At 42.5% G+C, this 14,402-nt stretch overlaps 1 protein-coding gene across 1 annotated transcript in view; it reads right to left on the minus strand.

The window, feature by feature from the left end:
- The window catches only part of LOC102388118 (neurexin-3), a 337,244-nt gene that overhangs the window by 46,614 nt on the left and 276,228 nt on the right, over positions 1 to 14,402 (minus strand). Inside the window, exon 7 of the mRNA XM_025209977.1 lies at positions 3,142 to 3,261. Coding sequence (XP_025065762.1) covers positions 3,142 to 3,261 — 120 coding nt within the window. The remainder of the gene's footprint in view (positions 1 to 3,141; positions 3,262 to 14,402) is intronic.

The following is a 14,402-nucleotide window of genomic DNA, read 5'->3' on the forward strand; positions in this document are numbered from 1 at the left end:
ATTTTCTCTGGGATCTGACAGAAGTGACATTTGTTGCATGATTGGAAACTGATCTACAGCAGTGCCGTGACATGTGTATGGCTGCAAAGCACTTTAAAAGTGTCCAATTCCATGATAAATTATTCCTCATCTAATGAGGATTCAGATGAAGGTGTTCCAAAGTGGAATGCCTTAGGTAACTTCTGTCAATCCTTGTGCATGAAAGCTCTCTCTTCCACCCCTGATGCTGTCTGCAGGAAGGGAGGGGGGAGAAGGGAGGGGGAGGCAGCTGTGGGCTGGGGTTTTTCTAGCCTAAGCTGAAGAGGGGAAAGGGGGCGGGTGAATTGGAGCCCCCTCCCCCGCTACCTCATGTGTTGTCTCCATTCAGTTTAGGCTGGGCAAGACCTGGCCCACAGCTCTCACCCTCTCCCTTCTCCCTACTCTCTTCCCGTAGACAGCACCAGAGCTGTGGGGGGTGGGCTAGAGGATGCAGGCAGGCTCCTACCTTGGATTGACTCTGAAGTAGAGCTCAATTTCCTGCCCCCCCCACCCAACAGAAAACATCTGTTGGGTTGGGGCCGGGGGGCCACTCTAACTCATGGCACTTTCTGTGAAGTGCCATGAGTTAGAGTAGGGAGCTGCATGTATATCAGTGCCCTCTACGTTCACCCTGCTGGACTAGAGTAATGGGGGGAACCTGTATGACTATAATGCAGAAGGCAGGAAACACATCTGGGGAGGCAATGGACAAAGGAGGCTTTGGGCAAGAAACCCAGGTAGTGAAGAGGGGAGACTGGGAGAAAGCTGGGGAACAGGATAACCAAAACTGATTGTGGGGTCTCGGTGAGCTGAGGAGAATGGGATAAAGAGCCAAAGAAGCTTAAGACATTATGTTAAAAGGATGATAATGCTGCAAGTCAAGCACTCCAAAGTGAAGCGATACCTTTACAATCATAAGCCAGCCACTGTGTTTTTGCAGAACGATATGCTTTCCAATTTCAGGATCACACACCCTTCTTTTTTTTCTCTTACAGAAAACATCCCTCATTCAGTGCACAGGATGTACCATGGCCTGGGGATAAACCATTCTGTAGCACAGAGAAGCCCCATAAGGAAATTAATAATTTCATTTTTAGAGCAAGGCTGTATGGTATTCATTGAATAAGACATGGGGAGAGGGGGATGATTCCAGATACTGAATAGATGTCTACTTCAGTAACTGCCCTCCATCTTGTGTACTGAAGGAGGCAGAGATGCTGTGGACAAAATACTGTCTGCAAACAAGTAATTAAAAGCTGGATCAAGATGGATATGAGCAGGGGCAGATCCAGGGGCAGATCCAAAGGGGGTTACAGGAGCAGCAACCTATACTTCAGGGGTGGCTGCACCCCCAGCTCACAGACTCCTCCACCCCCTCCCAGTGGTGCAGGCAAACCATGCCTCAGGGGATTTTTTTAAGTCAGTAAAGCAGGTGAAAATCCCTTCTTCCTTCCCCTTCATACTCAAAGACATGTCCCTTCTCCTCCTCTTTACCCAGCCCCTGCCTACTACTGCTGATTTCCTTGCTGCCCTGGGGGCTGGGAAGCTCTGGATTGAGACAGGCTGTGCCAAAAACAACAACAGCATAGTGAGAGAGTAGTACCCCGCTCCTTGCCTGGTCCCCCTACCCATCTCTCCCAACAGGAATAGCTCTGGTGCTTCCCTCACCCAGGGACAGTGGGGAAAGCAGCAGGGGCAGCTGGAAGAGAGGGAAGGGGAAAGGAGGGAGCACATGCCATTGAGCATGAATGGAAAGGTGGAGGGAGGGGGATTCACCTGCTTTGGGGACATAAAGTCCCCAGAGGCTTCTGCAGTGTGGTCAAGTCCAAAAAAAAAGTGGGGGGGGGAGAGAACTGCAACCACACCACTGAACCTCCTTTGGATACACTCCTGGATATGAAAAAGGCTAAATTTAGGTTGTACAGATCATTTTAAATTCTGGGTTTTTTATAACTTTTGAGTGCTTGATTTGACAATCACTGCATTTTTAAGAGATTTTGGGATAAACTATAGGGATCCATAGGTACACGCGCTTGATTGTAATGGACAGCGTCTGCATTTGTTACACATAAGCTCAGCTTCAATACTGTTTTCTTTGTGCACCCCTGTTGGTAAAGCTAAGAGTTCCACCTAGTGGCCATTATTGAAAACCTCAGTACAAGATTTGTGGTGTTTGCCAGTGCAGTTTAGCATCATTAATTCATCTGTAGGCTAGAAATCAGAAAGCTCTCTCTCAAGTACAAAAATGCTCTTGTATATTGGAGGACTGATTGAACCTCCACCAGTTCTAGTAAGGAGCAGATGGGTCCTCCTCTCATGTGTCCAGAAATCTTCATCTCTGTTTCTCCTCATAACATAGGATGCATATTTAGCTTTAGTGATTTAGAGTGTAAGTGCACACATGATCAAATAGTTTGGAAGCCACCCACTGAGCCCACCTGTTAGAGATCATTTCATATCCTATTACCTGTCTTTTGGCTTTATGCAAACGTTTTTCTGCCAGACTGGCATTGGAACAAGACCTGGTTGAAGACAGAGCCAACCCATATCCTTCCGGTTCTAAAACCAGGATCCAAAATACCACGTAATGACCCTCTGCCTCTTCTCAGAAGCTCCTCCGAGGTACCACAGAACTGGCACAGATCAATCTAGGCCATGGCTGAGCAACTCCATTTTGGTGAATGAAAGGCTGAGTGTTGCTGACTTTTAAACAGCTGCTTCTGGGATGCTATTGAGAGAACCCCAAATCTTATGACTTTAAGACTAAAAAATGCTTTTGAGTGTTAGTGTTGCCAACACTGTTCTTTTCATGCACACCATCATACAACATGGTTGTGTGGCTGTGAGGAATTAAAAGCAGAGACACACACATACACCCCTCTCCAACAACTTCATCCCCACAATCTGTTCCAGGCTGCTGGAATTATCATGGAAATTGCCACCACTAGTTGAGGAGAAAAGAGCCCCAAAGAACTGCACAGAGCACAGAGACTGAATTGAGAGGAAAGGACAGAGGAGAGGCAGAAGAATGGACAAAAGAGACAAAAAGATGATGTGCCTGTGCTGAAAAGAGCCTGAAAGCAAAAGGAGACGAGACCTGAGTTACCAATAAACTGGACTTACCCTCAGCAACATCATCATCCACCATCAACTTGAGGCTTTTTCCTCGTCGCACCACCCGGACTGTGTGCCACTCATTGTCATTGAGTTTTTGCCCAGCATAGAGAGTTTCAGGTCCTTTGCCTGGGGATGGTGATAAGTACAAGAGTTAAAGACAGACCTTACTATATTGAAGTGCCTGCCTGATTGGGAGAGTCCACAAAATCATCCTGGTGTGATACAGTCCCTTGTTTATCAGCCATGAGGGAGGGACTGCTACTCCCCAGTTCTATCCCTTTCTCGCCCAAACAGAATGGACTTCATTACCCACTCATTGCAAGAAGCATTTTTCTTTTGGGGCCCAGAGGGCACTTTATCAAAAGGTGGATGCAGGGTTACACATCTTTCCTGCATCCCTAGAACTTGCCATTGTTGGTCTAACATTGTAGTGTATCACACTGAAAGAGACATATTGATATTGTGAATAGCTATGGCGTGAAACCAGCATCAAGCTGGAATTCTGTAAGCACTTCAATTTAGAACATTCACATCATTCCACTGGATATTAGAGTTTCTTTCAAACTGGTTCAGCTGGGTTTCCCAATGCTTATAAGGTATCATACACCAGGCTGGTTTCAGTTCACAGGTCTCCAACCAAGACAAAGCACTCACCAATTACTAGAGAACCTTAAGGCAGTGAGCCTGGCTACAAATACCCACAGCATTTTTATTCCCCTGAATCAGCACTTTCCATCCAGGGAGGATCCCCCATAAAGAAAGAATAAGCACAACTCTCCTTACAAACAATGCTCCTGGAGGGAAAACAAGGCAAACAGCCACCCCTAAGTGTTCAGTTTCCCCCCACTTATTGTATCTGGCAGTCAACCTACTGAAATGTTAATTGCTTTTCAATCCAAAATCTTGTTCCTGTCAATTGCTGAGTAACGAATTAAAGAGCAGTTTGTGCTATGTTAAGTGTATTTGCTATTTGCAGGTTAATCTTGACGTTATTTGATAGAGTTGTAGAGACAAACTCAGGAGTAAAATAGAAAAGGATGAAGCAAATTGGAATTTGGGACACTGATGAACTGTGGGAAAAGAAAGGGAAGTCCAGAATGGAGTTAGGGACAACCCAGCAGAAGCTGCTTCTTGTCAAGACCCTCTGTGCATCAGTGAAGCTGGGTGTGGATAGGCAGATCATTTGTGCATTTGTATTAAGTCCCAGAAAGACATATCCATTGTTTTCAGAAACACAATATAAATGAAGCAGTGAAAACTAAAACAGGAGACTGGCCTAAAAAAATTAATTAAGAGTACAGCAGCATATAGGATCTTATGGAGGGCTTCATGGGAGTGATGCAGTGCTCCAGCCAGACTCACCCATAAGTGTCTTGATACAGAGTGCCTGGAAAGGCATCCCCAATACCCGCATCCCCACAAGTAGGACACATTGCATGAGGAGATATAAAGAAAGGTGATGTTCTGCAGGAAAGGGATAAAACCTATCCAAGAAGCATGCAAGATCTTCAGGATGTAGGCAGTCTTCATTTGCAACTTCAGCCTATCTAGCATTTCCCAATAGCTAGCTAAGATGGAGTACAAAGTCTCCTTAACACAGTCCCTGGTTTAGGACTCAATATATAAAGCAAGAAAATCCCATGGGTGGAGATTAAGCTGTGTTACCTTTGCTGCTGCCACCTTCTCAAAGATGCAAAAAATGTGCTACCTTGGAGTTCATGCTAGTGTAAAAAGGGAGCTTATTCCCTTTCAGAATCAAGTACCTACTGTCACCTCAAATGAAAGAAAAATCAGGGCTGTGGAATGAAAAGGGTAATCTTTTTCCATGGTTTAAAACCAGGGAATGATTCTCAAGAAAGGAAATGTTTGGTTAACAGTATGCAGATGATTTGTCTTTGATCAGGGTCACTTCCCTGTATCTCAACAAGTCCCAACTTGTGGCTGTATCATTCCTGAGTGACAGTTGAGCCTACAGTATAAAGGCAATGCAGACAGCCAGGTTACAAGCAAAGGGCCCAAACTGTGCTCTGTTTTAAACTAGTGTAAATCTATGAGCATTCAGTGGAGTTGTGCTAGATTCCCATCAATTGGAGGGAGTGGGGGGCACACAATATGTTCTATAATGTGTATTATGAAACGATGCGTTTGGCTGGTCAGAAAAGGGATTCTGCATGTGTCACTATACCAGATTCACCTGTTCCAATGGCTGCCTGGGGATATTACTACAGTTAAGATATATCTGTGGCCACGGATATTGTTTTTAATGGTATCCATTAAACATTGTACACAAGCTATGAATTTCTATGTTGGAAGTAGAAGACAAAAGTTTTTGAAAGGCATAGCAGTAAGTTTGAAGCTATCTAATACGCACCTTTTATCACATTACATAATCTATGTTCCAGGTTTTTATCGCTGTTTATTACTGTCTTTGCAGATGCTATGCTATCTGTTGTATGTATACACAAGGGTGTTTCAGAAAGTAACAGCAATTTCAAAATAAAACCATTTTATCTGCAATAAGTAGGAAGCTACATAGTAGGAGGGAGCACTGATGGTGGCATTGTCCAATGCACCCATCATTTACAATTATGTAGAAAACCAGTGTGGTCCAAGAAATGATCACCACGCACAGGATGGTTTTATTTTGAAATTACTGTTACTTCCTGAAACACCCTTATATAGGTATAAGGGCTGAACTGATCTTAGTCAACATAAATAGTCAAGTTGTTGTTTCAGTCAGAGCTGCACTCCTATAAAAAAAGTACAGCACCTTCTTAATCCACACATCTGCTCCCAAAATAGCTTCGGGAGTCAAAGCTGCCAGCTTTATTGGGACAAGGAAGCTTCACTCTTATTTGCCATACAAAGATGGCAAAGCCAATAATAATCCATTTGGGTTCTATTCTGCCTCATGCTGCCTGTTCTGCCTATTGCCTTAAGCTGTCATCTTGCTTAAAATTGCAGCATCTTTAAAACAACTGGTGATATAAAGAAGCAGAAACACCCTAGCTGGCTTTTTCAATCAGGCTGGTTGAATTAACTGCAAATAAATGATCTGACAAATCAAAGCCTTTCTTCTGTCCCTGAACAGCTCCTAATTTATACTAATAGGTTTGTTATTTATAAGTAATCATCAAATTGTCTGGGCCAACAATTTTCAACCTAAATCTTGTTTGTATGTCACTTACTTTGACTGGTCATGCTCTGTGCTTGATCAATTTAGTGCTGCATCATTAGATGATTAAAAAAAGACCCAGAAAAATAATTAACAATGTTGTTCATTCATAAACCACCTGGTTTGCATATGGTTGTGGCTTTCCCTTAATAAGAGTACCTTAAGCCAATATCCCTTCACAGGGAAACCCATTGCATGAAACAGTCAAGAATTTAAAAAACAAGCTTAATTAAACCAGGTATTTGAAATGCAAATGCATGATTAACAAATCCTGGCTTAGGTTTATTCAAACCAGCCCTAATTTCAGAACCCTAGCTAAAGCCAGTTGGTAGATTGACTTGCAAATGAGAAAAAAAAATGTAGACCCCTATTTTAAAACTGACAATAAATGAAGGCATTATGGCACTCATTTGGAGCCTCGCTGACTTCAGCGTGGCTCTGTCCAACTATATGGATCACCTGCTACACTATCAAGTACAGAATCTGGACCTTAAGCTTAATATTTATTCTAAGTGTGTGTGCTGTTGACAGAGAAACTTCACTTTTAATTGCACTTAAAAGGGGACTTTCAAGGGGACATAGAAGCCTGTTATTTAGATGCTTCTGAAAGTTTTACCCATATTCATTCATGTAGAAAGGAGCAATTTTTCTTAAGGAGTTGACTATAATTCACTCCCCACCTGATATTCCATTCCTGTCTCAGTGACATCACAAATTATTGTGAGGCCAACAGTTTTGATCTCATATAAAAGAGCAGGACAAAAAAAACAAAGCACATGGACTGGGGGGGGGGGGAACCCCCCAAACAATGCACTTCATCTCCCTATGCAACAAAAGCTGGCAATAAAAGAGAAGAAAAAGTAAGTAAACAGCAGCTAGGGAAGTTGAACTGCTGGAAACATTTTCTATTTATGTTTTGATGAGATGGCAGCTGGTCATTAGGCACTTTTTGCACATTACTTAATTTTTATGAGCAAGGACAAATAAGAGACAGAATGCTTAGCATCTAACAGGAAAAGGGCTATGTGAAGATTTGCATTAGTGAGAAATTAACCACTAAAAGGTTGGAATTTCATTGCCTTTAGGGCAAAATACAGTACTCCATCTCTGGTGCCTCTTGGTCCTTTGATGCATCTTCCTAACTTCTTCTAGGAATTATGACATTGTAGAACCATGAAGATCCAGGGGACAGGTGGTCTCCAGCTCTCCTCTTTAAACCTGAATGAAGCATCTTGTGGAAATTTCTTTCATACTCAGGGCAGGGCCAGCTGGCAATCAATCCTCAGTCCAGAGCAAATTCTTCTCACAGGGCTTAGAATCTGCTAATTCATAAATTCAAAGCAAGTTGGGGTATGGGGCCAATGCCTACTTAATGATGACTGCTACCTTGGTCAGTCCTTCCAACTCAGGTTTAATTGGGTTTAATTTAAACAACTGCAAAAGTAATGCCCCTAATGTACATCCCCCATCTTTTTAGAAATGAGAAGATTTCCATCAGACCTGCTCAGGAATCTCCCATATTTCTACATAAGTGGGATCCTATGGCCAATTAAGAAGGAGAGCCCTAGAAGTTAGGTGTGAAAGTCCCCAAAAGAGCCACACTAGACCAACAGAAAGAACAAACAAAGTAACTCAATGGCATACCCTCAGTCTTATCCATCAAACTGATTAATAGTCCAGAGACATGTATCCAGGCAGGAAAAAAGAAACAGAATCAAAGGGGAATTAAGAGTACAGCTCATCATAGACCAATCCATTTATATGGCTGATTAAAATAGCCTCCACAAAGCCAAAATCTGCCTTTCTTTTCTGGAAGAGGAAAAGGTCCAACACCAGCTAAGGTTCCTGGATCTCAGAAAAGACATCACAAAACAACAGGGATAGACTGATATGACTGAAGAAGGCTCCCTGTCACTGCAGAAATAAAGATATAGATTTGCTGTGTATTGATACATAAAGATTTTAGAGCAGACCCAGGAGTTAGACTGAAGAGGCACTGCATAGATTTCTGAACAGATGCTCTGCCACTTGTCTCAGCTTTCCTTGAGAGACAGCAGAGCCCAATACATATACGGCAATGTCATCTGAGAAATCAGTCAGCGTCCCAGAAATTAGACCATATTGAGAGTTTGCTTCATATTTGTACCTGAGGAAAATCAGAAAATATAGCTTTACTGATGGCAAAAAAGGTTATGTAACTTACATTAGTGAGTGTGTATCCATGGGTATGACAATGAAATGAGGGATCTGGTGTGCCTTTGGCAGCTTTTGCTTATATGAGGATTAGCCTGGACTAGTGCATCTACTGAGCTGACTTCCTCATTGCTGGTGCATTCCTGAAGACAGGAAGAGCCTGGATATGAGGAAATGAAGGGACAGCAGGGGATGCATGCCTGAGACTATTAATGGGAAAGATTAAAACAAGATGTTTCACACTGGCTTGGTGAATTCTGCTTATTCAAATAGTACGTCCCATCTTGTCCTTTAACCAGATTTCAGTAGAGGACTTTCTAAGAATGAAGGTCTAAGAATGAAAAAGATAATATACAGCTCCTCAGCTGGGGAGACTGGGGAGCTGGCAGAAATCATTCCTTAATATATTGGAAGAAGCAGGGAAGGTTTGAATGAAGTGAGCAGAAAGAGAAGAGTCCAGTGTAAAGACAAGAAGGACCCTAAATAACCTCCAATTCATTTGTGGAGCTACCTCACATCTAGCAAGCTACCTACAACAAGCCTATTCAACAACAAATGTCTGCAGCTGAATGTAAACAATCAATAAGAAGTTCCCTAGGGTATAATGACGAGACTTTTTTAAAAATCCTGCAGCATTTCAGCTGGACAAAGCATGTTAGGTGGCCTTTTCTTGAATGAGTCTGCTACCTACTCCAGGAGCATTGCTAATTGCAAGGGAGTTTAAGACTCTCAACACATTGCAGTTCTGTTTAAAGACACCAACCACATACACACACACTGGTTTTGCTCATATGCAGGTTATAGAACCCTCTTTGCCAAACAGGCACCATATGCTATTTGAAAGCAAGTGGGCATACTTCCCATGCAGATGGTTTGGTAGCTTCATAGGCCCCGGGCCTCTCTTACCTGTATGCACCTTTCCATTTCTTCTTGCAGTATCATTGCCATACACTACTTCAGGTTAAATGATGCACAATTTTGATGTAGCAAGTCTTTTAGCAAGGAACAGCTATATTTACAGCTTTACAGAGTAGTTCTATCTGGAAATCGATAGTGTTCCACAAGATTTACACCAGTCTACCCAGGGGCAAAGTTCAGCTATTTAGATTCATACAGTAAAAGATGCCTTAACAATAGGTGTCCTAACAATCAATTAGACTTACAAGTGTAAATGGAACCCCCCCAGCAGCAAAAATAATCATATACAAGTAACAAATTAATTCAGGGAATAAATCAAAATAGCACAACAGCCTCATTAGCTCTACCAGAAACACAGACTAAGCCCTCCTCCACCTCCTGCCCAACTAATGGTTTATGCTTAAGTTCAAGAAATTTCCACTCATTCTAATTTAAGCAGGCACTATATAAAAAAAGTTATACTTAGAAAATAATATATTCCTTATCTCCCCTACCTGCAAGTGAATACATGTAAGGTCAGACTATGACACTATTGCTTTTGTTTCAGTCTTCTTCACCAGTATTTTCAGGAGGACTATTCTTGGATGGCTATAGTAGTCCATTTGAATGAAGATGACCAAAATCAACCCCCCAGTCTGATGGCTAGATTCAAATTGGTTCCTTAGGTGCCTGAATGCTTAAGTAATAGGCACCGTGCACCAGAAGAAATATCCAGTCTAAGCAGGTTAGGCTCCTATGCATACTCAGTGAAGAAACTCTGGAAGCACCTAAAAGGAATTCAGGTTTGTACACTTGAAACGGAGAATAGGAAACAGTAGGTGCCCCCGATAGGCAATTCAGAAAATCCTAGACATATGCAACAAGAAACACCAGTAAGTGTGAAGTCCCACCTCTCTCAGAAGCTTAAATGCCTGTCATACTGCAGGTCAGGCATTTCCGTTCACTTGATACACAATAGTTAGCCTCACTTAGAGGATTGCTGTGCAGTGGTAGTGCCTTCCACCTTTTCCCAATGGCTTAGTGCTTAGAGTACTTGCCCAGGAAGTGGGAGACTTGGTCGCTAGGACCTCTTCATTTTCAGGGAATTCAAACTCAGTTCTCCCATTTTGCACCAGACTGAAGGGAGTACCTGTCACAGCTCCTGCACCGGCCATCCATGATAGCAAAATACAGGAGGACACAAAGGACAAGCAACAGGGACTATGACTGTTGCCCACAGAGGAAGGACCTTTCCTGGGGTTATCCTGGCAGCAGGAACTGGAAGGTACTATGATGCATTTTACATTAGACAGTCAAAATCCCATAGAGGAGTGCCATAACCAATAAGCAGACAAAGTTTTTTGCGATATCTGTTATTAGACTAACTAAATAGTTGGGGAAATTGTTCTTTGCAAGCTTTCGGGCACAAACACCCTTCTTCAGGCATAGGGAGACTCTTCAGGCATATCGATGTACCCACATGGACTACTTCTGAGCATGTACAGAAGCCCTACTATAGACATATATGGACCTTTGCCATCCAAGATAAAGGCTCCTAATGAAGTGAGGCACCTAATGAGTCCTATGGCTGCTGGCAAAGGGCCAACACAAATCATTCTTTGGAACACAGTCAGCTAAATTCTGCCCAACTCTAACTCAGATGTCTAAGCACCAATGTCCATTAAGCCCTATGCTCTTAGGAACAGACACTGTATATTGTCTTCTAGTGAGAAAAGGACAGGTTTTTATTCAAAATTAATGGATGATTAAAAAGGACACAATTTGACTGACTGCATATATGCAAGAGATGAATTATATGTAGGCACTACAGTTTGACTATCCAATTTGGATGAAATGTAAGACTAATGGTATGCCCTACTGAGTTTACCCCAATTTACTCAATGCTACCATGTTTGAATTCGTTTCAATTCAAGGGATATTTAAACCACCATCTCCACATTAATATGCTATTGAAAAAAATATTTCAGAAAATCCTGAAAACATTTTCATTATGGCCAGTCAGAAAACTGATTTTTTTCCTGCTCATAACATTTTCACCTAAAATGTATCCCTTGATTTTCTTTTTCAATTGCAATTGAAATCTTCACTGCAAAAAACTTCTATTTGAAATAAAAATGAGCAGATTCATTTAGTTTCTGTTGGAAATGACATTTTGTTTCAACATTTCAAAATGAAACAAAATATAATTTTTCATTTTGGCTTACTTTGTTGCATCTTTTTTAAACTGAAGAAAAAAATTATTTCCATGTTTTATTTGACCGGATTATTCTACCTACTTTGGGTTTTTTTCTTTTTCCTTTTTTCATTTTCTGAAAATGGGAGAGGTTGAAATAAAGTGTGAGAGGTCATATCTATACCAAAGGACTGCACAAGGAAGCACCGCAGTATGCCCATTCTATGCATGATAACTCTGGAAATGGATGCAACACTGCCAGGTTTGGAGGGCACTGTGGTCAACTGTTGTGTTTGCTTACTGGCACACACTCAGCACCACTCCAAGGCAACAACATCACATCTACGTTTAGTGCACACAGAGCGAGCATGCCATGCTTCAACGTAGTGCTTTCTAGCATGGCCTGGGTATTGTGCAGACAGGAGCATCAGCATGGTACAGTGGGATCTCATCCACTGTGAAATGTAGTGGGAGAAAAGTGGGGACATGCAGTTCAGCATGGCATTCAGGGCACAGTGCAATGGGCAGAAAGAGGAGAAGGAAAAGGCTAACGGCATACTGGGGCTGCATTAGTAGGAGCAGTGCCAGCAAATCAAGGGAAATGATTCTTCCCCTCTATTTGGCACTGGTGAGGCCACAACTGGAGAACTGTGTCTAGTTTTGGGCCTCCACTACAGAAAGGATATGGACAAGTTGGAGACAGTCCTGTGGAGGGCAACAAAAATGGTTAGAGGGCTGGAGCACATGACTTCTAAGGACATACTGAAAGAACTGGGCTTATTTAGTTTGGAGAAGAGAAGACTGAGAGGGGATTTAATAGCAGCCTTCAAGTACCTGAGGGTGGTTCCAAAGGGGATGGAGCTAAACTGTCCTCAGTGGTGGTGAATGACAGAACAAGGAGCAACGGTCTCAAGTTGCAGCAAGGGAAATTTAGGTTAGATATTAGGAAAAACTCCCTCACTAGGAAGGTACTAAAACACTGTAATGGGTTACCCAGAGAGGTTGTGGATGCCACATCCTTGGAAGTTTTTAAGAACCAGCTAGATAAAGCCTTGGTTGAGATGATCTAGTTGGCGATGATCCTGCTCTGAGCAGGGGGCTGGACTAGATGACCTCCTGAGGTCCCCTTCCAACCCTAATTTTCTATGATTATGAGAGGCAGCCCACCTTGTGATGCAGTAGCGGGGTGGGGTGAAGGCAGTGTAATGCAATGCAGCAGCATGCAGCAGAGGCCCCTCCCCCGCCACTTAGCTGGAAAGCCCTGTTGTACACCAAGCAGTAAGGCGTTTTAAAAATCAGTTATTTAAAAGCACCAAATAGCCATAATTTAAATAAGCAAATTTCAATAAATTCTTCCATTTTTACTTCAGTGGTCTTCTAAAAAAAGGTGCACTTTCATTAATTGATATAACCTTTAACATAGACATTTACAACTAAACAGAGCTTTTATACTACATTTGGTACATCTTTTCCCTACCTACAAGGGTACACTTTAATTACATACATATCATGAAAAAATTATATAGCTTCTTATATTCAGATCCTTGTTAAATTTATATTTTTCTATGTTAGAAAATGGTGAAATGCATATTGCTTATCTGCTAGATAATTAGTTTCTTGCTCATGATTTGTGTCAAAGAGCTGCATTAGAATGGTAACTGGAATTTTAATTAATACTCAAAAAGTATCATATAAAATTTCTATTAAATAAAACTACCATAAACTTATTGGACAAAATGCCTCTTACCAAAAAATGTTCTACATTTATAACTCATTTATCGTCAACATTTATTTCAGGTTTGCCTGAAAAAATATTTTGAATGTGCCTAAATGAAAGTAAGAGAAACTTAAAAGCTCCTACTCAAGTAAATCTCTTTAAAATTTGACTCAAACCTATTATAATATCTCAAAACATTTCAACACAAATAAATGCACAGAATCCATAAGCCTCTATCTCAGTGGTTCTCAACATTTTTAGGCTCAAAGCAGCCTTCATCAGACTTAAGACACCTCTCCATAACTTTTGTGAATTGAACAACACTCCATTTAAAAAGCTAATTAATCTATTAGCGTGCTTAATTCCTTGCAGAGGGGCCAGACAGTGTAAAGCAGGGAAACATCCAGGCAGGGATGACCCTAAGCCTGTGCTTATCTGCTCATCTCCTCCTTTTAATTGGTCTCCTGATTCAATTTGGATTTGGAGATTCGGCCACTGAATCGGGCCAAATCTTCTCTGAATCAAATTAGCACCCGAAGCTTTGCACAGCCCGACTGATTATCACATTAACAGAAATGTGGAACATACTTGTGGCTGGTTTGTATTGCACTGCAAGTTTAATATGTAGCATGGCTCCTCATTCTGATACGGGCAGTCAGCTGATTGGATGGGGCTGGAATCTGTCTGGGGTTGCCCTGGTCCGAATCAATTCGAAGCTCTCCGAATTGATTCGGAGCGCTTCAGCAATTCAGCTAGTCCCCACTTGCTGCTGCAGGGAGCTGGACCCGGATTCCATGCTGGTAAGTAGGGGGCAGGGAGGAGGGCTGGAAGAGGAGGGGGAAGAGGACCATGGGGGGATCCCTACCAGGCCCCATGCCCTGCCTGCTCCTCCAGCCCCCCTGCCCACCTCCAACCCCTGCCCACTCTCCCAACCACCACCCCCTGCATGGCTGCCTCACCTGGCTCAGCTCCCAGCCCTTAAAAAAAAACCCTGGCTCACCAGCTGCTGCAGGGGCCTCGAGGCTTCTGGGAGCTTGTGGCAGAGTCCCCCATGCAGTGCAGGGTAGGGGGAGGGAGTGGGGGGCAGCGGG

The sequence above is a fragment of the Alligator sinensis genome, unplaced genomic scaffold (assembly GCF_000455745.1).
Source record: "Alligator sinensis unplaced genomic scaffold, ASM45574v1 scaffold1195_1, whole genome shotgun sequence".
Taxonomy (NCBI): Eukaryota; Metazoa; Chordata; order Crocodylia; family Alligatoridae; genus Alligator; species Alligator sinensis.